The sequence below is a fragment of the Scyliorhinus torazame genome, chromosome 1, assembly GCF_047496885.1.
Source record: "Scyliorhinus torazame isolate Kashiwa2021f chromosome 1, sScyTor2.1, whole genome shotgun sequence".
In the NCBI taxonomy this organism is placed as follows: domain Eukaryota; kingdom Metazoa; phylum Chordata; class Chondrichthyes; order Carcharhiniformes; family Scyliorhinidae; genus Scyliorhinus; species Scyliorhinus torazame.
The window spans coordinates 54,330,854-54,356,818 of NC_092707.1; the positions used below are offsets into that span (position 1 = coordinate 54,330,854).

Below are 25,965 nucleotides of genomic sequence, written 5' to 3' on the forward strand. Positions count from 1 at the left end.
TCAATAATTATACTGAAAAATTAATTATAGAAAGTTTCTCTCACTAGTAATGATGGAGGTTACATTCTCTACAATTGTCTCTGATCAATTAGAGGTGATCAAAGACATTTCACCATACTTAGTGGAGGTCTAATGATGAGCAGACTGAGATTGACATAGTTTGTTTTTTATTCAACTTTTTGTACAGCCTTCGGTAAAGAAATAACTTGCATTTATGTAGCACCTTTCACAACCTAAGGGTGATTTAAAGTGCTTGAAAGTCAATGAAGTATTTTTGAACTATGGTCACTGTTGTAATGTAGGGAAAATAAAGCAGCCAATTTATCCACAAAGTTTCACAAACATCAATTAGAAAGCAGGCAGAGAAACTATTTAGGCGATGTTGGCTGAGGGATATTGGCCAGGACACTGGTAGCTCCCTTACTCTATTTTGAATAGTGCCATTGGATCTTATACACCCACCTGAGATGGCAGATGAGGCCTCAGTTTAATGTCACATAGAATCACAGAACAGTACAGCACAGACTGGGGTCGCCTGGCCCATCAAGTGTGTGCCAGCTCTTTTGAAGAGCAATCTGGGTAGTCCCACTCCCCGACTCTATCCCTACAATTGTTTCTCCTTCAAGTATTTATTCTTTTTGAAGGCTAATATAGAATCTGCATCCATCACTCTATCTGGCAGTGTATTCCAAATCCTAATCATTCGTTGGGTAAAACTTACTTCCATCATGTCGTCTCCCAATTCTGTGGCCAATTACCTTAAAATCTTAATGCTCTGGTTATTGACCTTTCAGTCATTGAAACCAGCTTCTCATTATTCTACCTAAATCCTCTCTGTTCCAAGGAGAACAACACCAGCATCTTCAGTCTATCCATGTAACTATTCATCCTCAGCCCCTGAATCGTTCTAGTAACACCCTTCTCTATCCTTCCAAAGCTTTCATATCCTTCCTGAAGTGTAGTGCTCAGAAATGGAAGCAATACTGCTGAAAGACAGTGTTCCCATTGTACTGAAATGTAAGTTTAGATTATGGCTCAAATCTCTGGAGTGAGACCTGAAGCCATGATCTTCTGACTCGGATAGAACGCTACCACTGAGCCAAAACCGATGTAACTTTTAATCATTTCCAGACTGTATCCTCAGACCGAACTGTGCTTCTGAGCATGAAGAAGTTGTGCCAGTGAATTTGATCATTTTGCACTGAATTTCTGAATCCAATTTATGAACATAAATAAATTGGACACAAAACGAGCATCCCAGTCTCCAATTCCCCCAGCACCTATATCTTCTTAATTCCAAACGTTTCCCTCCGAATCCTTTCTCTGCTTTAAGATTCAGTGATAAACTTTCATGAGAACTTCAAATACTTGTTGACAACAACTTTTTGTACATGGTTGGATTTCCACACTTCCTCATTTCCTCAAAGTAGTCAAGGGGATTGAGTTAGAAGAATGAAAATAATATCATTTCGGAATTTTAAAAATACTCTTTTCAATAAACTGGCATAATGTATATGACAACTCACCATACCTCATATAATACAAAATACAAAAGTTTGCAGGCAAGCTATATTGATTTATGTTATTGGGAAATATACAATACCTAAGTTGTTGTCTGTTAATACTTCTTTAACCTTCTTGGTGATGGCATAAGTGTCCAACTCAGAGGACATGGCTACCATTTCTTGTATGCCTGTAGGTGATTGGCCATTGGACAGGCTCTTACCACTCAGTGAGTGAGAAGCTGATTGGCTTTCGGGTTGCTGGTTCTCTTTAGTGCTTTCCAGAGTTGCACTAACTGGTTCCTGCTGGCTCTTCTCACAGTCTGTGGGGCTGGGCGGAGGTGACGGTGAATACCTGGCCTGTACCGTATTGTTTGCTGTTTCAATGAAGTCAGAGGAAATAAAGAATTATGTAAAACAAGATAATCTTGACAAAATGTAGGATGAAAGAAATAATCGACCATAAACTTTTGCTTATAGCTACTGAATTTTCTGTTCAAAAAAGGTGTTTATTGCAATGTATAGGCCGAGGAATTTAGGTGCATCTATTTATGAATGTGGGCTAAAGTTACAATCTGTGCACCTAAATGGAGAGGTCCAAGGCAGCCAGCACTGGGCCAATTGGGTCTCATTCTAATGGTGCCAGTAAGGAGCACCATAAGATCAGGGATTGTTGTAGTGGCCCACAGGTACGCTGTGGACCAGGCGTTTATGTTCAGGGGATAATGATTGGAAATTGAATGCAGAAGCGATCATTTTGGCTACGGGATGAGAGAATGTTACATGGGGTACTTCTGCCCTCATTTGGTTGTTATTGTAGAACAAAATTGACCTTGTATGTTGTAGAATGATGATGATGATCCCTAGAACTAGTTTTCCCTTAAGTGCAGCCTGCACTGGCACCGGCCGCCTCAAGGCAATCTAATCTTGAAATGGGGCTTCAAACTGGTGGTAAGCCCCTTATTTTAATTTGCATAGCTCAGGCATGGATAAAGGATGCCTATTTTAACTTTCCCTATATGGATACTGGCGCACTTTCTCTCAGAAATGTGCCTCTGCTTCCTGTCACGATATTAGAAGCTGAGCAGGCGCGTCAGTGTAGCCGAATTTATAAATCGCGACTTTGTCTACTTTAAAAATTGGTGTGCTAATTGAGGAAGGATTAGAAGCTAAGTACCATATTTTGCAATTTCTAATCAAAAGATTCTTGATCCTAATAGTCTAAAATGTTTGAATGTCTTGTGTGTGTCAATTTTGGATTGGAATGTTAGGTGACATCCAGTATATTGCTGCACTTATCTAACATGGTGCAAATCTGAGTGTGTTCTAACTGATGTTGCATGATGAAACCATATGGTGAAGCACATGTTTAATCAGGTATTCCCTTTCATAGAATCATAGAATCACTAGAGTGCAGAAGGAGGCCATTCGGCCCACCAAGTCTGCACCAACCCCGACAATGTATCCTACCTAGGGTCAGGCCCCCAACCTATCTCCTTAACCCAATAACACCACCTAACATAACCTCTAACCTTTTGGATACTAAGGGCCAATTGATCACGGCCAATCCACCTAACCTGCACATCTTTGGACTTTGGGAGGAAACCGGAGACATGGGGAGAAAGTGCAATCTCCACACAGACAGTAACCAGAGGCTGGAATTGAACCCAGGTCCCTGGTGCTGTGAGGCAGCAGTGCTAACTACTGTGCCACCCTGCTTTCTGCCTCTGTGAGCATTCATATTGATATAAGTAAATTATACTTATTGGCTAGTGCTCAAGTTAAAAGAAAGCAGTCTGAAAATTGTTTCTTTACCTATTCGAGTCATTTTTGAATCCTGTCCGGGAAGCAGTAAAGAATTGTGCAATAAAGGGAGGTTTGTTGGAAATTTACCATTAACTTCACTGACCCAATGACAGTGAAGGAACAGCAAAAATGTTCCAAGTCAGGATGGTGAGGAACCTGGAGGGGAACTTGCAGGTGGTGGTGTTCCCAAGGTGCTTCTGACCTTGTCCTTCTAGGTGAGTTCAGGTCGCGGGTTTGGAAGGTGCCGTCGAAGCAGCTTCAGTGAATTGGGGAGCATGTCTGTTATGTACCTAGCATATGTGGACTAATGATCATGTAACTGTACACTTGTGATTTCCAAGTACATCACATACAAAAAGCACAAAATTAAACTCTCTTACCTTGTATAGGTTGGGCAGGTTGGGCAGTCTGACCTAGCTTATTAATAAGCCAAAGTTGCATGCGGATGAAAGGCTCGCGGCCTTTCTGCGTTAGCTTACTCCACGGCTTAGGTCGAGAAAGCATATCACTCACACTCCCCTGGGATAGGCCCAGCACCTGACAAGGTGGAAAGATGAAAAGAGACCCAATTATTTCCCAACCTTCAACCGTCCTGCTGAGAGCAAACGTACTCTATTGAAGTAGCAATACGTTGTACAGGACCAATTATTTTACAGGAGAGTAACATCGCGGCTACTCTGCCAAAGTTACTGCAAAAATGCAGCATATAAATGAATGTTATTACTACTCATCATATTATAGATGTTATAGGAAATTCAGTTATGGATATTTAACTTCTAACAAATGAATATTCTTCACAAGTATTCATCAAGTGCACATGCTTTATATTCTACTGCAGACATTACTAAATCTTATGGATCTAGGAAGTTTATTGGCTGATGCACCTAGGAGACCGGCCAAAAGCAGAAACATAAAAACCTGTTTTACACTTCAATAGATTTCAATGTGGTGCAACTCTGGAACAATCATTTTTCTATTAATAACTCTATAAGTGGATAAAAAACTCCAACTCTTGAAAATCAGGGAACTACGCACACTGAAAGCCAATTTAATCAAATTGATTTTCTCTTTCCAAAGGAAATAATGATGTTCCACCACAATTCTGACCTTTAAAAAAAGCGACTGGTTAAGCAAAAGCACAGCTAATCTAACTAATAAAACACTCTAACTGTGAGATTCAGGGGCAGTATGTGCTTATTTAAATAAAAAGTAGAATTTTTTTCTTTTGGGGGGCCAGCATGGAGGCACAGTGGTTAGCACTGCAGCCTCACGGCGCCGAGGTCCCAGGTTCGATCCCAGCTCTGGGTCACTGTCCATGTGGAGTTTGCACATTCTCCCCGTGTTTGCGTGGATTTCACCCCCACAACCCAAAAGGTGTGCAGGCGAGGTAGATTGGCCATGCTAAATTGCCCCTTAATTGGAAAATATGAATTGGGTACTCTAAATTGTTCTTTTCAAAAAGTAGAATTTTTTTTGCCATTCTGCTTTCCATATTTGTCCTGGGACTGGAGAATAGATGGTCCGAACCCACAAAATTTCCTTAAAATTATCAATGCAACTATTTTGTTGACTTCCAGAGGTTAGGCTGTGTTCTTCATGCCCAATGGACCTCCAATCCATTTGCTGTTCTCTGTCCAAAGTTTGTAAAACTTTGTTCTAACCTCATCTGGCAATAGCAGCTGACATGCAGATTGGAACACATCTGTTCAGCGAATACATAATGCTCTGGTAATGGAGACCAGGCTACCATCATTGGACTTCAGTTATGATAGGTGGCCATTTTGCCCTCCGTCGGTAAGATCCACAAGTCTCATAAGAAATGGGGCATTTGGCATTTCTAGCCTGCCCCACCATTAAGTAAGAACATGGTAGCTCTTCCTTGTCAACTCCACCCTCCTGCAATATCCCTTGAATCCCTCTGTATCCAAATATCTGTCAGTCTCTGATTTGAATGTACCCACTGACTGTGCAACCACAGCTCTCTGGGGTCGAGAATTCCAAACATTCTCACAACTCTTGGATTGAAGAAATTTCTCCTCAGCTCAGTCCCAAATGGCCGATTCCTTATTGTAAAACTGTGACATCGTGTTCTAGATTCCCCAGCCAGGGGAAACATTTTCTCAGCAACTATCCTGTCAAGCCCTCTACGAATGTCACCATTTTAATTTTTCTAAATCCGAGGGAATATAGGCCTAGACTTTCAAATCGCTCTTCCTCGAACAATCTCCCATTTTAGGAATCAGTCCAGTGAACCTTTGTTGCCCTGCGTCGAAGGAAAATATATCCTTCCTTAGATAAGGAGACCAAAACTGCACACAGCACTCCAGGTGTGGCCTTGCCAATGCCCTGTATCATTTTAGTTCCTTACTCTTATACTCCAGTACCTTTTCAACAAAAGTCACATACCATTTGATTTCCTAATTTTGTTAACTTTCTGTGAGTCAGGTACAAGGACACCCAGGTCTCCCAGAGTACAAACATTGCCCACTCTGTCACCATTCAAAAAATATTCTGCTTTTTTATTGTTCCTCCCAAGGTGGATAACGTCCGCCTCATTGTACTTCTTTGAAACTGTACCGGAACTTACGGAATTCTGGAAGGCCAAAACCAATTTATCCACCATCTCTTTTAAATTCTGAGGATGCAAGTCATCAGGTTCAGCAGGGTTTAGTCTCCAACAGCAGTACACAGGTGGAACTGCAGATGACAGGACTGCACTGAATCTAATGCTGCAATAGGTTACTGGAAGGCACAAAGGTGTGGCTTGTTCTCCTAAGGAGAATGTGTCTCATGCTTCCCCCCACTCTCAGTAAAATGGCAGGACCTTGTTTTAATCATCATAAACAACAAGCATATGTCCATTGAGTCATTTCTCAGAGAGAATGGACACTGAACTCCCAAGAACAGAAAGAGTCTCTGAGGTATGAAGGTTGTTGATGACTGTGCTGGGTCTATGCAGCTGAGGTTGTGGTTCTGTATGATCAGCTCAATCAGGTTAATAATCAACATCACAGTCACTATTTGGAAAACAGAGTATTCTTCCTGATTACTCTCCTCAAAATATCCTTCTCTGCTCACCATCAAACATCTCACATTCCACTTTGCGTGCATCCACGAGATCAGTGTTGGTACTGAGCACTGGCTTTATCTGCTTTGGTCCAGGCAGAGACGATACAAGCTTCGGGTTGTGATGGGTCAGTTTGATGCAACCCCAATCTCCAAGCACAAATCTTGGTTTCCTTTGTATGTTCACTTGTTGAAGTACACTTTTTTGCTTCACCATGTCACTTTGCAGTTTCTTCTGCATCTGCTGCGACATTTTTTTGGACAGCAGCGATGGTTTAAGAATGGTCAGCAGCATGTGAAAGGTATGACCGATCGTAAGTTTGTCCAGTATCTTTCCGTTCCGTGATGGGGGCAGACAGTAGATCGATATGTGCGAGGAAGGATACAAATGGATTGGCCAAGCGTTTTCCCCTCCAACATGCTAGTTCTCGGACTGTCCTTTTTCACCCTGTTGAAACATTCAACGCCACCATTTGATTGAAGGTTGCATCATGATGTCAAATGGTAGCTTGCTCGGAACTCTGAACTGACTGTAAACAAACCGTGGTCTGCAATGATAGGTCTGGATTCTCCGATTTGGAGACTATGTCCCCACGCCGGCGTGGGAACGGTGGGGTTTGACGCCAGGAAAACTGGTGCAAAACGGACACCGATTCCCCGTTTTGCTCGGGGTTAGCAGGAAAGCAGCGTAGAGCAGCCGGCTCTAGCCGCCAATACGGCCTGGAGAATTGCCGGGTCCGTGGCCGCGCATGTGCACGGTGGCAGCCTGCAGCGCCGCACCATGCTTCATGGCGGACGTCGCTCGTGGACCCGGTGCGTGAAATAGTCCCCCCTTCGGCAGGCTCACACGGTGTGGACCATCCCACCACAGTGCCCCCAGCCCGAATAAGTCCACCCCTGGCCACGGATCGCCCCTCCCCCGACTGTGGCGGCGCAGGACTGAGCCCGCAGCTGCCACCCCGAGTTCCTGGCGGGTGAGACCACGCGTGTCCCACGCCGTCGGGAACTTGGCCGGTCGGGGGCGAAGCATTGGGGGGCGGGCCTCAGGCAATGGCCTGAGGCCGTGGATACTTGGCACGCCGTGCTCTGCGGTAATGTTGCTTTGGAGGGAGCGGGGCATCGCGAAAGCGGCGCCACCCCTGATTCTATTGGGAATTTGGATTCTCCGGCCCACTGCCGAACGCGATTTTGGCGTCGGCGACCGGAGAATCCAACCCATAAGAAATCCTGTCATGTTGACAACTTGCCATGAACAGCAAGCAAAAACATGGATTGCTAGGAGCTGCTTTTGCTTCTCCAAACATATCTACTTAGAGTTGTTGCCATGGTTTGTTGGTCATGGGGTCAGTTGAAGAAGGGTAGGCCACGGTTTAACAGATTATTTACGAAGAAACCACACAGTTTCTATTGAATTCTTCTATGCAGCAATCAATTGCTTGCGTAGACTGCTTTGATGCCTTGTTTCACCGTAACAAACCCGAAACTGTCCTTCATGGACAAGGTGAGCATGTCGCAACATGTTCACCTTGTATTGAATGTGGAGCAGGCTCGAGAGGCAGAATTGCCTACTGCTCCTAGTTCTCATGTTAACATGGGCAACATGTTGTTGTAATGCTTTTCTGATAACCGCTCAAGTTCTTCATGCAATACGGTTGTCATCAAACAGTTCAAGCTCACTGCGTACTCTGTAGGACAGGACCAGTTCATCCTCTGTTTTGCAAGGTCACTCAGTTTTTAGGTATTACTTTCTGCAGTATGCTGACTGTCGCTGATTCTGCTTTCAGCTCCTCTCATCTCACAAGATTCACTGTTGCTTGTGAATTCACCATGACCATGAGTTTTCAATGTTACAAGTCACTTCGCCATCGCTAACACTCTCTGATAGCAGTGTGGCTAAGCAGGTCAGTTTCTCAATTACGTGAACCTGTGAGGTACTCAACCTTGAAGTTGTACTGATGAAGAGGAACCGACCATCTGTTGATGCACAGAGGTCGATGACCAGATCCTTACGTGACAAACAATGTAGGCAGCGCTTGGTGATCGGTGTAGAGAGTGAACTTTCTACGAAAGAGATACATATGCCAATATTCACAAGTGTAGATACAGGCTAGTGCTTCTCGTTCTACTTTAGAATATTTGAGTTCAGTTTATGGCAACAGGCATGATGTGTAAACGATTGGTCATTCACTTCCTTCCAGGTAATGTGAGAGTACACCTCCAGTCACATTTTCTGATCGTATCTATTATGATGTACAATTTGTGTTGGATCGAAATGCAGGACGACTGGTGGAGATGCTATATTTGCCTTTAACATGTCAAACGCTTTGCTGTGCAATTGTCCATTTCTATTGTGCATCTTTATGCAGTAGCTCCGTGATCTCTGAGTAATTAGGAACAAATTTGTGCTAAAAGTTGGTGGCATTGAGGAATGATGCCAAATCTGTCATGTTAGATGGGGTTGGAAGCACAAGGTTGGTTTTTCTGTTACTGTGTGTTGGCCTTCCTCCAGCCGCTGTCACTCTGTACCCTCGCAAGTCAATCTCGGATGCTGTGAATGTGCATTTGTCCTTGTTGAGCGTTAGATTGTGTTGTTCAAGTCGAGTGAGCACTGCTGATAACTGCTGATCGTATTCTGTGGACAATAGCATCATCAAGTGGATTCAGCTTCCCCTCAACATCTGACAAGACGGGTGAAAGGATGATCTGAAATGTGCTGGGTGATCAGCTGATCAGCTTCGCCCATTGAGTATGCGATGGTACCAAAACACACCTTTGGTGATTAACAAAAGCGGGAAGCTATTGGCTTTACTTCGCTAGTGGTATCTGAAATAGTTCTGGCGATTGCCAAATTTGGTGCAGTCACAAAATGATACCGAAAGCTTTGTACTGTAGGAAATGATAATTTGTCTGGAATGATTGCTTTGTTGAAGGTTGGCGCAGAATTCATGTTTGCTATACTTGCATCAGGCAATGACTATGTTTGATATCCATGATGAATAATCGATTCGCTCGATGATAGAGTCATTGAGGTTTACAGCATGAAAACAGGCCCTTCGGCCCAACTTGTCCATGCCGCCCAGTTTTACCACTAAGTGTCATGTGAGAGTGCCTTTAAGAATCGGATGCTGAAGGTTAGGTGGATTGGCCATGCTAAATTACCCGTAGTGTCCATAAGGGTTGGGAGGGGTTATTGGGTTGCGGGGATAAGGTGGAAGTGAGGGATTAATGTGGGTCGGTGCAGACTCGATGGGCCGAATGGCCTCCTTCTGCACTGTATGTTCTATGTAATCTATGTAAAAAATGTACCTTTAACAGATGAAGCTGATCATATTACTGAAGTGATGTCACAGGGGGGTAGCTGAGCTGAGCTCACTTCTGCTTTTAGTTTCAGTTTTGCTGAGAGCAGCTGAAAAGTGCCTGGCTGGTTTGCTGTGAGCTACTTAAAATGAGAAGGCCAGTTTGAGACAGCAGCTTGAGAAGTTGTGGTTTGCTGTGAGCTGCTTGAAGGGAAAAGCCAGTTTGGGAGAGCAGCTTGGGGTGTGTCTGTGTGTTTCCAAAGAGCTGCAGAAAGAAAAGCAAGGTGCTGCAGCTGAAGTCAACCAAGCTGATGTATCTCTGCCATCCAACAGAAAATATATATTAACTGTGACTGGTGTGTTATTGTTTTGAAGGTTTGAAGCCTTTTGGATGTTTGAAGGAACATTTTGAGGGATTATTTAGTGTTGTATTATTTTCGGAGTTATCTTTGAAGTAAGGGGTGTTAAGGGATCCAATGTTTATTTAACAGATTAAGTTGAGTTCATGGAATAAACATTGTTTTGTGTTAAAAACCACGTGTTCATAATTATAATATCACACCTGGGGAACAAGCCGTGTGCTTCAAAAGCAACAATCCATTAAAGGGGGAGGTTGGTTGAACTCCATGATACATTTTGGGGTTCTGAAAACACCTTGCCCATAACATAAGCTAGTCCCAATTGCGCACATTTGGTCCATAGCCCTCTATACCCTACTTTCCCATATAACTGTCTAAATGCTTTTTAAAGACAGAATTGTACCCGCCTGTACTACTGCCTTTGGCAGCTCGTTCCATGACACTCACCACCCTCTGTGTGAAAAAATTGCCCCTCTGGACCCTTTTGTATCTCTCCATTCTTACTTTAAACATATGCCCTCTAGTTTTAGATTCCCTAGCTTTGGGAAAAGATGTTGACTATTGTGGTGAATGGAACTACTGTTAATTCACCAGTGCACTGTGATATCATGGAACTGCTGTATCGTGTTACGTTATGTGTTTAACCCTGTGGGCTTCACCTATGGGCCATTGTACCATAAGACCATAAGACATAGGAGCGGAAGTAAGGCCATTCGGCCCATCGAGTCCACTCCACCATTCAATCATGGCTTCACCCACAGGGGGATATGTCGGGGCATGAACGGGCTCGCCCATGGCTCCATCCCTTACAGGAAGTATAAAGGCAGCTGACCTGCGGGGCCGCATTCATTGTTGTACCGGTCACAGGCAGGCTCAGTTGTAAACTGATTAAAACCACAGTTTACTTCTCAACGTGTCTCTCAGTGAATTGATGGTCGCATCAATTTAATCAGCTTAAAATACTACGATGGAATCAGCCCTCAAACCTGATAGACTGGAACTCAATCCACAGGCTGCGGAGGCAAAATAAATGTTTTCGCACTGGCTTTGATGCTTCAAGCCCTATCTCGCCGCGTCGTCTACGCCATCCGTCACGGACGAATGGAAACTGAGTCTTCTCCACGCACGGGTGAGCCATCGTATTTTTGTCCAGCTCGACAGCGCCGCGTCCTATACAGAGGCCCTCGCACTGCTCGAATGCATACATGTACGGCCCGTGAACGAGGTCTACGCGCGACACATCTTCACCACTCGCCGCCAGCGCCCCGGAAAGTCGCTAGATGATTACCTACGCAACCTCAAAACCCTCGCGCGCAACTGTAACCACCAGGCCGTTACGGCCCCTCAGCATATGGAGCTCGCAATCCAAGACGTTTACATGGCGGGGGTCCGATCGAAATATGCAAGACAGCGCCTGCTCGAAAAAGGAGCCCAGGACCTGGAGGACACGGTAACACTAGCTACCTCGCTGGAGGTCGCGTTTCAGAGCCTTACTGCGTTCCCTGCCGACCACGCGACCCCCTCGTGGGCCCCCGACCAGAGACTACCCCAGGCTTGTGCCGCGCGGCTGCCCGTCCATCTTGGGGGGCTGCCCTGCTATTTTTGCGGCCAATCCCAACACCCCCGACAGCACTGCCCGGCCCGCAACGTGAACTGTAGTAACTGCGGGCGAAAAGAACACTTCGCCAAAGTCTGCCTGGCCAGGTCTAAAAACTCTAACTCACAGACCCACAGGCCCGCAGACCCCGCAAAGTGGCAGCGTGTCTGCCGCCTCCGCCTCCACACAACACGTGTGACTCATGGGGCCCGCCATCTTGGCTGCCATCTGCTACACCGCCTCAGATGTACGAACGACATGGACAGCAGCCAGCGTGGGGCCGCCCCAGCACCTCCGATCACGCCGCCGGCTATCCCCAGCTCAGCGCGGTCACCCTGGACCAGTCGCGACCGAAGCACCTCCGGAGCTCCATTATGGCCGTCCGGGTAAACGGGTACGAGACACCTTGCTTTTTCGACTTCGGGAGCACAGAGAGCTTCATTCACCTGGACATGGTAAGACGTTGTTCGCTCCCAATATTCCCGACTCGACAAACTATCTCCCTCGCCTCTGGGTCGCACTCGGTACAAATCCAAGGGTGCACTACTGCAACCCTAGCGATCCAGGGCGCTGAGTATGCTAATTTTAAACAATTTGTGCTCCCAGACCTCTGCGCTCCTCTCCTCTTAGGACTTGATTTTCAGTGCAGCCTCAGGAGCCTAACTCTTAAATTCGGGGGGCCCCTTCCCCCACTCACCATAGGCAGCCTCGTGACCCTAAAAACCGACCCTCCCCCCTCTTTGCGAACCTCACCACCGATTGCAAGCCAGCAGCCACCAGAAGCAGGCGGTATAGTCTGCAGGACAGGACGTTCATTAGGTCCGAAGTCCAGCGTCTCTTGCGGGACGGGGTCATAGAGGCCAGCAATAGCCCCTGGAGAGCTCAGGTGGTGGTCGTCAAGACCGGGGAAAAGTTCCAGATGGTGGTTGATTACAGCCAGACCATTAACCGGTTTACGCAACTCGATGCGCACCCCCTTCCCCGGATTGCAGACATGGTAAATCAGATTGCGCACTACCGCGTGTTCTCTACGGTAGATCTGAAGTCTGCATATCACCAGCTCCCAATCTGCCCGGAGGACCGCCACTACACGGCGTTTGAGGCAGATGGCCGCCTTTTCCATTTCCTCCGGGTCCCCTTTGGCGTCACAAAAGGGGTTTCGGTGTTCCAACGAGCAATGGACCGAATGGTGGACCAGTACGGGCTGCGGGCCACGTTTCCGTACTTGGACAATGTAACCATCTGCGGCCATGATCAGCAGGACCACAACGCCAACCTCCACCGATTTCTCCAAACCGCCCAAAAACTCAACCTCCCCTACAACAAGGAGAAATGCGTTTTCCGCACAACCAGGCTAGCCATCCTCGGCTACGTCGTGGAAAACGGGTCCTAGGGCCCGACCCTGACCGTATGCGCCCCCTCCTCCAATTCCCTCTCCTTCACTGCCCCAAGGCCCTGAAGAGGTCCCCCAGTATGCGGACAAAGCCCGCCCACTATTTAAGGCCACCATTTTTCCACTGGCAGCTGAGGGCAGGCCTTCAACTGCATCAAGGCGGACATCGCCAAAGCTGCAATGCGCGCGGTGGACGAGTCCGACCCCTTCCAGGTGGAGAGCAATGCCTCAGAGGTCATCTCGCCGACACTCTCAACCCAGCAGGCAGACCGGTAGCGTTCTTTTCCCGCACCCTCACCACCTCTGAAATTCGACACTCCTCAGTCGAAAAAGAAGCCCAAGCCATCGTGGAAACCGTACGGCACTGGAGGCACTACCTCGCTGGTAGGAGGTTTACCCTGGTCACCGACCAACGATCGGTTGCCTTCATGTTTGACAATACGCAGCAGGGCAAGATCAAGAATGACAAGATCTTGAGGTGGAGGATCGAACTCTCCACCTATAACTACGATATAGTATAATCGTCCTGGGAAGCTCAATGAGCCCCCAGATGCCCTGTCCTGCGGCAAGTGCGCCAGCGCGCAAGATGACCGATTACGTGCTATCCACGATGACCTCTGCCACCCGGGGGTCACCCGGCTCGCCCATTACATCAAGGCCCGCAACCTGCCCTACTGCACCGAGGGGGTCAGAGCTACAACCAGAGACTGCCAAATCTGTGCGGAATGTAAACCGCAGTTCTATCGACCGGATAAGGCCCACCTGGAAAAGGCGTCCCGGCCCTTTGAACGCCTTAGTATCGATTTCAAAGGGCCCCTCCCCTGCAATAATTGCAACATGTACTTCCTGAACATCATAGACAAGTTCTCCCGTTTTCCGTTCACCATTCCCTGCCCCGATATGACCACTCCCAGAGTCATCAAAGCCCTTCATAGTGTCTTCACCCTGTTCGGTTTCCCCAGCTATGTCCACAGCGACAGGGGCTCGTCGTTCATGAGCGACGAACTGCGTCAGTACCTGCTTAGTAAGGGCATTGCCTCGAGCAGGACTACCAGCTCTAACCCCAGGGGAAACGGGCAGGTGGAGAGGGAGAACGGGACGGTCTGGAAGGCCATCCTACTGACCCTACGGTCCAGGAATCTCCCGGTTTCTCACTGGCAGGAGGTCCTCCCCGATGCGCTCCACTGTATTAGGTCCTTCCTTTGCACGGCCACAAACCAGACCCCTCATGACCATTTGTTTGTTTTCCCAAGGAGAGCTATCTCAGCGGCCTCGCTTCCGCCCTGGCTGATGACACCGGGTCCAGTCCTCCTCCGAAAACATGTTCGGAGCCATAAGACCGACCCCCTGGTAGAGAGGATTCAGCTCCTGCACTCCAACCCACACTATGCGTATATCAGACACCCCGATGGCAGGCAGGATACCGTCTCCTTCCGGGACCTGGCGCCCGCAGGCTCCAACACCACGACCACTACTGCGTCCCCCACACTAGGTCCCGTCCAACCTCCCATGTTCAGCGTCCCTACCCAGATATGGTTCTCGCGCTCCTCCCCACCCGCCTGCACCGGTCCAAAGGAATGAAGCTCCGGAAGAGCTGCTCCAGGAGTCCACGCCTGTGCCTGCTCAGGGACCAGCGCCACAGCCACCCGAAGCGGCTGCAACACCAGTGCTTCGGCGGTCGCAATGTACAATCTGGGCACCAGACCGACTGAATCTGTAAACTCGTCACCCCCGCCGGACTTCATTTTTTAAACAGGGGGTGAATGTGGTGAATGGAAATACTGTTAATTCACCAGTGCACTGCGATATCATGTTACTGCTGTATCGTGTTATGTTATGTGTTTAACCCTGTGGGCTCCACCTATGGGCCACTGTACGGCTTCACCCACAGGGGGATATGTGGGGGCATGTACGGGCTCGCCCATGGCTCCACCCCTTACAGGAAGTATAAAGGCTGCTGACCTGCGGGGCCGCATTCATTGTTGTACCGGTCACAGGCAGGCTCAAGTCTTAAGCTGATTAAAACCACGGTTTACTTCTCAACGTGTCTCTCAGTGAATTGATGGTCGCATCAACTATGTAAATAGATAGATTGAATCTGCTTCAATTAGTCTCAGCTCCTGTGATACTTCTGCATGGATTTCAAACACAACCATTTCAAATTTTGAACTAGTAGAATAAACCTGTAGATGCAAGGAGCATGACATTATCCCTTAATCACCCCAAATCCAGCAAATAAGGAGGAATACTGCTGTGTACAGCCTGTGTCATCGATCACGTGCACCGGTGGGGCCAAGCTTATCAAAGGCTTTACCACCATAAGGCTATGTAGAACATGAACCCGTCCTGGGATGATATTTTTATAGTGCAATGGAACTGCGTTCAACCCCAAACACGGAATAATAGCCTCAAAGAGTTCTGTCACAGGAGTGAGAGAAAGTTGCGAAAAATATCATTGGTAGAGTTTGTGGTTCAATATAGATACTTCTGCTCCAGCACCAATGAGGAGCAATACCGAGGTGCCTATAATCTTAACCGAGCGTTCCTGAAAATGCTTTACCAACCGTGATGGTATACACATGCTAATAATAATAATCGTTATTAGTGTCTGATGGCCATCAATTCAGTCGCGACGCTGAGTAGCAGTGAACCGATGCTGTTTAAAAAAATAATTTTTATTCAAATTTTCACAAAATATCAACAACAGAATACAGAAAGAAAAGAACCCCCGCCCCCCCAATATACATAAATAATAAATTAACAGCCTTCATCAACACAAAGGCAAAAATACGCGCCCCCTCAAGAAAAACAAACCAACCCCCCCCCCCCCCCCCCCCCCCCCCCCCCGAGTTGCTGCCGCTACTGACCATCTTCTAACGTTCTGCCAGGAAGTCTAGGAACAGTTGCCACCGCCCGAAGAACCCTTGTACCAATCCTCTAAAGGCGAATTTCACCCTCTCCAATTTAATGAACCCCGCCATATCGTTGATCCAGGATTTCACGCTTGGGGGCCTCGCATCCTTCCACTGAAGAAGAATCCTTCGCCGGGCTACCAGGGACGCAAAGGCCTGAATACCGGCCTCTTTCGCCTCCTGCACTCCCGGCTCCTCTGCCACCCCAAATATTGCGAGCCCCCAGCCCGGCTTGACCCTGGAACCTACCACCCTGGACACCGTCCTCGCTACACCCTTCCAAAAGTCCTCCAGCGCTGGGCAAGCCCAGAACATGTGGGTGTGATTTGCTGGGCTCCCTGAGCACCTAACACACCTGTCCTCGCACCCATAGAACCGTCTTATCCTGGTCCCGGTCACGTGAGCCCTATGCAGCACCTTAAATTGTATGAGGCCGAGCCTCACGCGAGAGGAGGAAGAGTTCACCCTCCCCAGGGCATCCGCCCACATCCCCTCGTCGATCTCCTCACCCAACACCTCCTCCCACTTACCCTTTAGCTCCTCCACCAAGGCCTCCTCCTCCTCCTGCATCACCTGATACATTGCCGAGATCATCCCCTCTCCAACCCACACCCCCGACAGCACCCTGTCCTGGACCCTGCGTGGCGGCAACAGTGGGAACTCCACCACCTGCCGCCGAACAAACGCCCTTACCTGCATATATCTAAAGCTGTTCCCCGGGGGGAGCCCGAACCTCTCCTCCAGCTCACCCAGGCTCGCGAACGTACCGTCCACAAACAGGTCCCCCATCCTTCTATTACCTACCCTGTGCCAGCTCAGAAACCCTCCGTCCATCCTCCCCGGGGCAAACCGGTGGTTCCCCCGAATTGGGGACCGCACCGAGGTCCCCACCTCCCCGTTATGTCTCCATTGCCCCCAAATATTGAGGATAGCCGCTACCACCGGGCTCGTGGTATACCTCGTTGGAGGAAGCAGCAGCGGCGCCGTCACCAGCGCCTCCAGGCTCGTGCCCACACAGGACGCCATCTTCAGCCTCTTCCATGCCGCCTCATCCCCCACTTACGCACCATCGCCACGTTGGCGGCCCAATAATACCCACTGAGGTTAGGCAGCGCCAACCCCCCCCATCCCTGCACCGCTCCAGGAACACCCTTCTCACCCTCTGGGTCTTCTGCGCCCACACAAACCCCATAACGCTCCTGTTAACCCGCCTGAAGAAGGCCCTAGGGATCAGGACGGGGAGGCATTGGAACAGGAACAAAAACATCGGGAGCACCGTCATTTTAACTGACTGCACCCTACCTGCCAGGGAGAGTGGCAGCACGTCCCACTTCTTAAACTCCTCCTCCATCTTCTCCACCAGCCTCGTGAAGTTACGCTTATGTAGGGCCCCCCAGCTCCTAGCCACCTGGACCCCCAGGTACCTGAAACTCCTCTCCACCCTTTTTAGCGGGAACTCACCAGGGGCAGCATGGTAGCCTTGTGGATAGCACAATTGCTTCACAGCTCCAGGGTCCCAGGTTCGATTTTGGCTTGGGTCACTATCTGCGCGGAGTCTGCACATCCTCCCCGTGTCTGCGTGTGTTTCCTCCGGGTGCTCCGGTTTCCTCCCACAGTCCAAAGGTGTGCAGGTTAGGTGGATTGGCCATGATAAATTGCCCTTAGTGTCCAAAATTGCCCTTAGTGTTGCGTGGGGTTACTGGGTTATGGGGATAGGGTGGCGGTGTTGACCTTGGGTAGGGTGCTCTTTCCAAGAACCGGTGCAGACTCAATGGGCCGAATGGCCTCCTTCTGCACTGTAAATTCTATGATTATGATTATCACCAATCCCCCTCTCCTGGTCCCCCGGGTGCACTACGACCAACTCGCTCTTCCCCATATTAAGCTTGTACCCAGAGAAATCTCCAAACTCCCTAAGGATCCTCATCACTCCGGCATTCCGCCACATAGAGCAGCAAATCATCCGCATAAAGTGACACCCGATGCTCCTCCCCACCCCGCACTAGCCCCCTTCAGTTCCTCGACTCCCTCAACGCCATGGCCAGGGGTTCAATCACCAGTGCAAAGAGCAGGGGGGACAGCGGACACCCCTGCCTCGTTGCCCGGTGTAGCCGGAAATACTCTGACCTCCTTCGTGGCCACGCTCGCCACCGGGGCCTCATACAGCAGCCTCACCCACCTAATGAACACCTCCCCTCCCCAAAACTTTTCAACACCTCCCACAGGTAGCCCCACTCCACCCTATCAAAGGCCTTCGCCGCATCCATCGCCGCCACTATCTCCGCCTCCCCTTCCATCGCCGGCATCATTATAACATTCAAGAGCCTCCTTACATTAGTATTCAACTGCCTCCCTTTCACAAACCCCGTCTGATCCTCGTGTATGACCTGCGGCACACAGTCCTCTATCCTCATGGCCAAAATCTTTGCCAGCAACTTTGCATCTACATTTAAGAGTGAGATCGGCCTATATGACCCACACTGTAGGGGATCCTTATCCTGCTTCAGGATCAGGGAAATCAGCGCTCTAGACACCGTCGGGGGCAGAGCCCCCCTTCCCTTGCCTCGTTGAAGGTCCTTGCCAACAGCGGGCCCAGCAGGTCTGAACACTTCTTGTAAAATTCAACCAGGTACCCATCCGGCCCTGGTGCCTTCCCCGCCTGCATGTTCCCTATCCCTTTGACCAACTCCTCCAACCCAACCGGCGACCCCAACCCCACCACCTGCCCCTCTTCCACCCTCGGAAACGTCAGCCGGTCCAGGAAGCGACCCATCCTTCCCTCTTCCAGTGGGGGCTCAGACCGGTACAGTTCCTCGTAGAAGTCCCTGAAGACCCCATTGATACTCACCGCACTTCGCACCGTGCTCCCTCCTCCATCCCTAACTCCCCCGATCTCCCTAGCTGCTTCTCGCTTCCGAAGCTGGTGCGCCAGCATCCGGCTCGCCTTTTCTCCGTATTCATATACCGCCCCTGCGCCTTCCTCCACTGCACCTCCGCCTTCCTTGTGGTCAACAAATCGAACTCAGCCTGGAGGCTACGCCGCTCCCTAAGCAATCCCTCCTCCGGGGCCTCCACGTACCTCCTATCCACCCTCACCATCTCCCCCACCAACCTCGCCCTCTCTCCTCTCCCCCTCTCCTTGTGTGCCCTAATGGAGATCAGCTCTCCTCTGACCACTGCCTTCAGCACCTCCCAGACCACCCCTACTTGCACCTCCCCATTGTCATTAGCCTCCAGGTACCTCTCTATACACTTCCGGATCCCGCACACCTCCTCGTCCGCCAGCAACCCCACCTCTAGGCACCACAGCGGGCGCTGGTCCCTCTCCTCCCCCAACTCCAGGTCCACCCAATGCGGAGCATGATCAGAAATGGCTATCATCGAGTACTCCGTATCCTCCACCCTCGGAATCAGCGCCCTGCTCATGGCAAAAAAGTCAATCCGGGAGTAGGCCTTGTGGACATGGGAGAAGAATGAAAATTCCCTGGCCCCCGGCCTCGCAAACCTCCATGGGTCCATACCTCCCATCTGGTCCATGAACCCCCTCAGAACCGGCCGCCGCCGGCCTCCTGCCCATCCTAGACCTAGAGCGATCCAGTGCCGGGTCCCGCACCGTGTTGAAATCTCCCCCCATGATTTTTATTCATTTTTACTTTTATTACCGTTTCAAATTGTGCGTGTGTGCGTGTGTGTGTGTGTGTGTGTGTGTGTGTGTGGGGGGGGGGGGCTGAAGTGACATCGCAGAAAAGCTGTGACCTGATTGGCTGGTTGGGAATCTACATTGAATTTAAAAAATTAAACTAATTAAACATAATTACTTAATTATAATTTAGAGGGGTATCTAAGCCAGAGATCGGAGAGAACTGTATTTAGCTTTCACATTTATAGTAGAAATCTAGTGCTAGGAAACATATAGTTAACAGTAACTTTTAAAAAAAAACTTTTAAATTTAATTTACTAATTAATTAACGCAATGTCAGTTAGAGGGGTGCAGTGCTCTGACTGTGAGATGTGGCAGGTCCGGGAGGCTTCCAGCATCCCGGATGGCTTCATCTGCAGAAAGTGCACCCAACTGGAGCTCCTCACAGACCGCATGGTTCGGTTGGAGCAGCAGTTGGATACACTTAGGAGCATGCAGGTGGCGGAAAGCATCATAGATAGCAGTTATATAAATGTGATCACACCCAAGGTGCAGGCAGATAAATGGGTGACCACCAGAAAGGGCAGGCAGTCAGTGCAGGAATCCCCTCTGGTTGTCCCCCTCTCGAACAGGTATACCCCTTTGGGTACTGTCGGGGGGGATAGCCTATCAGGGGAAAACAGCAGCAGCCAGAGCAGTGGCACCACGGCTAACTCTAATGTTCAGAAGGGAGGGTCAAAGTGCAGAAGAGCAATAGTCATAGGGGATTCTATAGTCAGAGGCACAGATAGGCGCTTCTGTGGACGTGAAAGAGACTCCAGGATGGTATGTTGCCTCCCTGGTGCCAGGGTCCAAGATGTCTCCGAACGGGTAGAGGGCATCCTGAAGCGGGAGGGCAAACAGGCAGAGATCGTTGTACATATTGGTACTAACGACATAGGCAGGAAGGGACATGAGGTCCTGCAGCAGGAGTTCAGGGAGCTAGGCAGAAAGTTAAAAGACAGGACCTCGAGGGTTGTAATCTCGGGATTACTCCCTGTGCCACGTGCCAGTGAGGCTAGAAATAGGAAGATAGAGCAGCTAAACACGTGGCTAAGCAGCTGGTGTAGGAGGGAGGGTTTCCGTTATCTGGACCACTGGGAGCTCTTCCGGGGCAGGTGTGACCTATATAAGAAGGATGGGTGGCATCTAAACTGGAGAGGCATATATATCCTGGCGCGAGGTTTGCTAGTGTCACATGGGAGGGTTTAAACTAGTATGGCAGGGGGGGTGGGCACGGGAGCGATAGGTCAGAAGGTGAGAGCATTGAGGGAGAACTAGGGAATAGGGCCAGTATGGCTCTGAGGCAGAGGAGACAGGGTGAAGTTGCTGAACACAGCGGGTCTGGTGGCCTGAAGTGCATATGTTTTAATGCAAGAGGTATTACGGGTAAGGCAGATGAACTTAGAGCTTGGATTAGTACTTGGAACTATGATGTTGTTGCCATTACAGAGACTTGGCTGAGGGAAGGGCAGGATTGGCAGCTATAAGTTCCAGGATTTAGATGTTTCAGGCGGGATAGAGGGGGAATAGAGTGGTCCGAGGATGAATGTGCTAAATTGGGGGAAGGCTAATTATAACAATATTAGGCGGGAACTGAAGAGCATAGATTGGGGGCGGATGTTTGAGGGCAAATCAACATCTGACATGTGGGAGGCTTTCAAGTGTCAGTTGATAGGAATACAGGACAGGCATGTTCCTGTGAGGAAGAAAGATAAATACGGCAATTTTCGGGAACCTTGGATGACGAGAGATATTGTAGGCCTCGTCAAAAAGAAAAAGGAGGCATTTGTCAGGGCTAAAAGGCTGGGAACAGACGAAGCCTGTGTGGCATATAAGGAAAGTAGGAAGGAACTTAAGCAAGGAGTCAGGAGGGCTAGAAGGGGTCATGAAAAGGCATTGGCAAATAGGGTTAAGGAAAATCCCAAGGCTTTTTACGCTTACATAAAAAGCAAGAGGGTAGCCAGGGAAAGGGTTGGCCCACTGAAGGATAGGCAAGGGAATCTATGTGTGGAGCCAGAGGAAATGGGCGAGGTACTAAATGAATACTTTGCATCAGTATTCACCAAAGAGAAGGAATTGGTAGATGTTGAGTCTGGAGAAGGGGGTGTAGATAGCCTGGGTCACATTGTGATCCAAAAAGACGAGGTGTTGGGTGTCTTAAAAAATATTAAGGTAGATAAGTCCCCAGGGCCGGATGGGATCTACCCCAGAATACTGAAGGAGGCTGGAGAGGAAATTGCTGAGGCCTTGACAGAAATCTTTGGATCCTCGCTGTCTTCAGGGGATGTCCCGGAGGACTGGAGAATAGCCAATGTTGTTCCTCTGTTTAAGAAGGGTGGCAGGGATAATCCCGGGAACTACAGGCCGGTGAGCCTTACTTCAGTGGTAGGGAAATTACTGGAGAGAATTCTTCGAGACAGGATCTACTCCCATTTGGAAGCAAATGGACGTATTAGTGAGAGGCAGCACGGTTTTGTGAAGGGGAGGTCGTGTCTCACTAACTTGATAGAGTTTTTCGAGGAGGTCACTAAGATGATTGATGCAGGTAGGGCAGTAGATGTTGTCTATATGGACTTCAGTAAGGCCTTTGACAAGGTCCCTCATGGTAGACTAGTACAAAAGGTGAAGTCACACGGGATCAGGGGTGAACTGGCAAGGTGGATACAGAACTGGCTAGGCCATAGAAGGCAGAGGGTAGCAATGGAGGGATGCTTTTCTAATTGGAGGGCTGTGACCAGTGGTGTTCCACAGGGATCAGTGCTGGGACCTTTGCTCTTTGTAGTATATATAAATGATTTGGAGGAAAATGTAACTGGTCTGATTAGTAAGTTTGCAGACGACACAAAGGTTGGTGGAATTGCGGATAGCGATGAGGACTGTCTGAGGATACAGCAGGATTTAGATTGTCTGGAGACTTGGGCGGAGAGATGGCAGATGGAGTTTAACCTGGACAAATGTGAGGTAATGCATTTTGGAAGGGCTAATGCAGGTAGGGAATATACAGTGAATGGTAGAACCCTCAAGAGTATTGAAAGTCAAAGAGATCTAGGAGTACAGGTCCACAGATCACTGAAAGGGGCTACACAGGTGGAGAAGGTAGTCAAGAAGGCATACGGCATGCTTGCCTTCATTGGCCGGGGCATTGAGTATAAGAATTGGCAAGTCATGTTGCAGCTGTATAGAACCTTAGTTAGGCCACACTTGGAGTATAGTGTTCAATTCTGGTCGCCACACTACCAGAAGGATGTGGAGGCTTTAGAGAGGGTGCAGAAGAGATTTACCAGAATGTTGCCTGGTATGGAGGGCATAAGCTATGAGGAGCGATTGAATAAACTCGGTTTGTTCTCACTGGAACGAAGGAGGTTGAGGGGCGACCTGATAGAGGTATACAAAATTATGAGGGGCATAGACAGAGTGGATAGTCAGAGGCTTTTCCCCAGGGTAGAGGGGTCAATTACTAGGGGGCATAGGTTTAAGGTGAGAGGGGCAAAGTTTAGAGTAGATGTACGAGGCAAGTTTTTTACGCAGAGGGTAGTGGGTGCCTGGAACTCACTACCGGAGGAGGTAGTGGAGGCAGGGACGATAGGGACATTTAAGGGGCATCTTGACAAATATATGAATAGGATGGGAATAGAAGGATACGGACCCAGGAAGTGTAGAAGATTGTAGTTTAGTCGGGCAGTATGGTCGGCACGGGCTTGGAGGGCCGAAGGGCCTGTTCCTGTGCTGTACATTTCTTTGTTCTTTGTTCTTTGTTTGTTGGATGTAAAAGGGGTGGCGGAGTTGCGCTACTGGTCAGGGAGAATATCACAGCTGTACTACTGGAGGACACCTCAGAGGGCAGTGAGGCTATATGGGTAGAGATCAGGAATAAGAAGGGTGCAGTCACAATGTTGGGGGTTTACTACAGGCCTCCCAACAGCCAGCGGGAGTAAGAGGAGCAGATAGGTAGACAGATTTTGGAAAAGAGTAAAAACAACATAGTTGTTGTGATGGGAGACTTCAACTTCCCCAATATTGACTGGGACTCACTTAGTGCCAGGGGCATGGACAGGGCAGAGTTTGTAAGGAGCATCCAGGAGGGCATCTTAAAACAATATGTAGACAGTCCAACTAGGGAAGGGGCTGTACTGGACCTGGTATTGGGAAATGAGCCCGGCCAGGTGTTAGAAGTTTCAGTAGGGGAGCATTTCGGGAACAGTGACCACAATTCAGTAAGTTTTAAAGTGCTGGTGGACAAGGATAAGAGTGGTCCTAGGGTGAATGTGCTAAATTGGGGGAAGGCTAATTATAACAATATTAGGCGGGAACTGAAGAACCTAGATTGGGGGCGGATGTTTGAGGGTAAATCAACATCTGACATGTGGGAGGCTTTCAAGTGTCAGTTGAAAGGAATTCAGGACCGGCATGTTCCTGTGAGGAAGAAGGATAATTACGGCAATTTTCGGGAACCTTGGATAACGAGAGATATTGTAGGCCTCGTCAAAAAGAAAAAGGAGGCATTTGTCAGGGCTAAAAGGCTGGGAACAGACAAAGCCTGTGTGGAATATAAGGAAAGTAGGAAGGAACTTAAGCAAGGAGTCAGGAGGGCTAGAAGGGGTCACGAAAAGTAATTGGCAAATAGGGTTAAGGAAAATCCCAAGGCTTTTTACACGTACATAAAAAGCAAGGGGGTAGCCAGGGAAAGGGTTGGCCCACTGCAGGATAGGCAAGGGAATCTATGTGTGGAGCCAGAGGAAATGGGCGAGGTACTAAATGAATACTTTGCATCAATATTCACCAAAGAGAAGGAATTGGTAGATGTTGAGTCTGGAGAAGGGTGTGTAGATAGCCTGGGTCGCATTGAGATCCAAAAAGACGAGGTGTTGGGCTTCTTGAAAAATATTAAGGTAGATAAGTCCCCAGGGCCTGATGGGATCTACCCCAGAATACTGAAGGAGGCTAGAGAGGAAATTGCTGAGGCCTTGACAGAAACCTTTGGATCCTCGCTGTCTTCAGGTGATGTCCCGGAGGACTGGAGAATAGCCAATGTTGTTCCTCTGTTTAAGAAGGGTAGCAAGGATAATCCAGGGAACTACAGGCCGGTGAGCCTTACGTCAGTGGTAGGGAAATTACTGGAAAGAATTCTTTGAGACAGGATCTACTCCCATTTGGAAACAAATGGACCTATTAGTGAGAGGCAGCACGGTTTTGTGAAGGGGAGGTCGTGTCTCACTAACTTGATAGAGTTTTCGAAGAGGTCACAAAGATGATTGATGCAGGTAGGGCAATGGATGTTGTCGATATGGACTTCAGTAAGGCCTTTGACAAGGTCCCTCATGGTAGACTACTACAAAAGGAGAAGTCACACAGGATCAGGGGTGAGCTGGCAAGGTGGATAAAGAACTGGCTAGATCATAGAAGGCAGAGAGTAGCAATGGAAGGATGCTTTTCTAATTGGAGGGCTGTGACTAGTGGTGTTCCCAGGGATCAGTGCTGGGGCCTTTGCTGTTTGTAGTATATATAAATAATTTGGAGGAAAAAGTAACTGGTCTGATTAGTAAGTTTGCAGACGACACAAAGATTGGTAGAATTGCAGATAGCGATGAGGACTGTCAGAGGATACAGCAGGATTTAGATTGTTGGGAGACTTGGGCGGAGAGATGGCAGATGGAGTTTAATCCGGCCAAATGTGAGGAAATGCGTTTTGGAAGGTCTAATGCAGGTAGGGAATATACAGTGAATGGTAGAACCCTCAAGAGTATTGAAAATCAGAGAGATCTAGGTGTATAGGTCCACAGGTCACTGAAAGGGGCAACACAGGTGGAGAAGGTAGTCAAGAAGGCATACGGCATGCTTGCCTTCATTGGCCGGGGCATTGAGTATAAGAATTGGCAAGTCATGTTGCAGCTGTATAGAACCTTAGTTAGGCCACACTTGGAGTATAGTGTTCAATTCTGGTCGCCACACTACCAGAAGGATGTGGAGGCTTTAGAGAGGGTGCAGAAGAGATTTACCAGAATGTTGCCTGGTATGGAGGGCATTAGCTATGAGGAGCGGTTGAATAAACTCGGTTTGTTCTCACTGGAACGACGGAGGTTGAGGGGCGACCTGATAGAGGTCTACAAAATTATGAGGGGCATAGACAGAGGGAATAGTCAGAGGCTTTTCCCCAGGGTAGAGGGGTCAATTACTAGGGGGCATAGGTTTAAGGTGCGAGGGGCAATGTTTAGAGTAGATGTACGAGGCAAGTTTTTTTACACAGAGGGTAGTGGGTGCCTGGAACTCGCTGGAAGCAGGGACGATAGTGACATTTCAGTGGCATCTTGACAAATACATGAATAGGATGGGAATAGAGGGATACGGACCCAGG

The 25,965-nt window shown here is 48.7% G+C and overlaps 1 protein-coding gene across 3 annotated transcripts in view; it reads right to left on the reverse strand.

The window, feature by feature from the left end:
- cux2b (cut-like homeobox 2b) overlaps positions 1-25,965 on the reverse strand; it is a 538,929-nt gene that overhangs the window by 39,789 nt on the left and 473,175 nt on the right. For all 3 annotated transcript variants that reach the window (XM_072494865.1, XM_072494832.1, XM_072494896.1), the window contains 2 exons: positions 3,689-3,845; positions 1,604-1,879 (listed from right to left, as the gene is read on the reverse strand). In XM_072494865.1, coding sequence (XP_072350966.1) covers positions 1,604-1,879; positions 3,689-3,845 — 433 coding nt within the window. The remainder of the gene's footprint in view (positions 1-1,603; positions 1,880-3,688; positions 3,846-25,965) is intronic.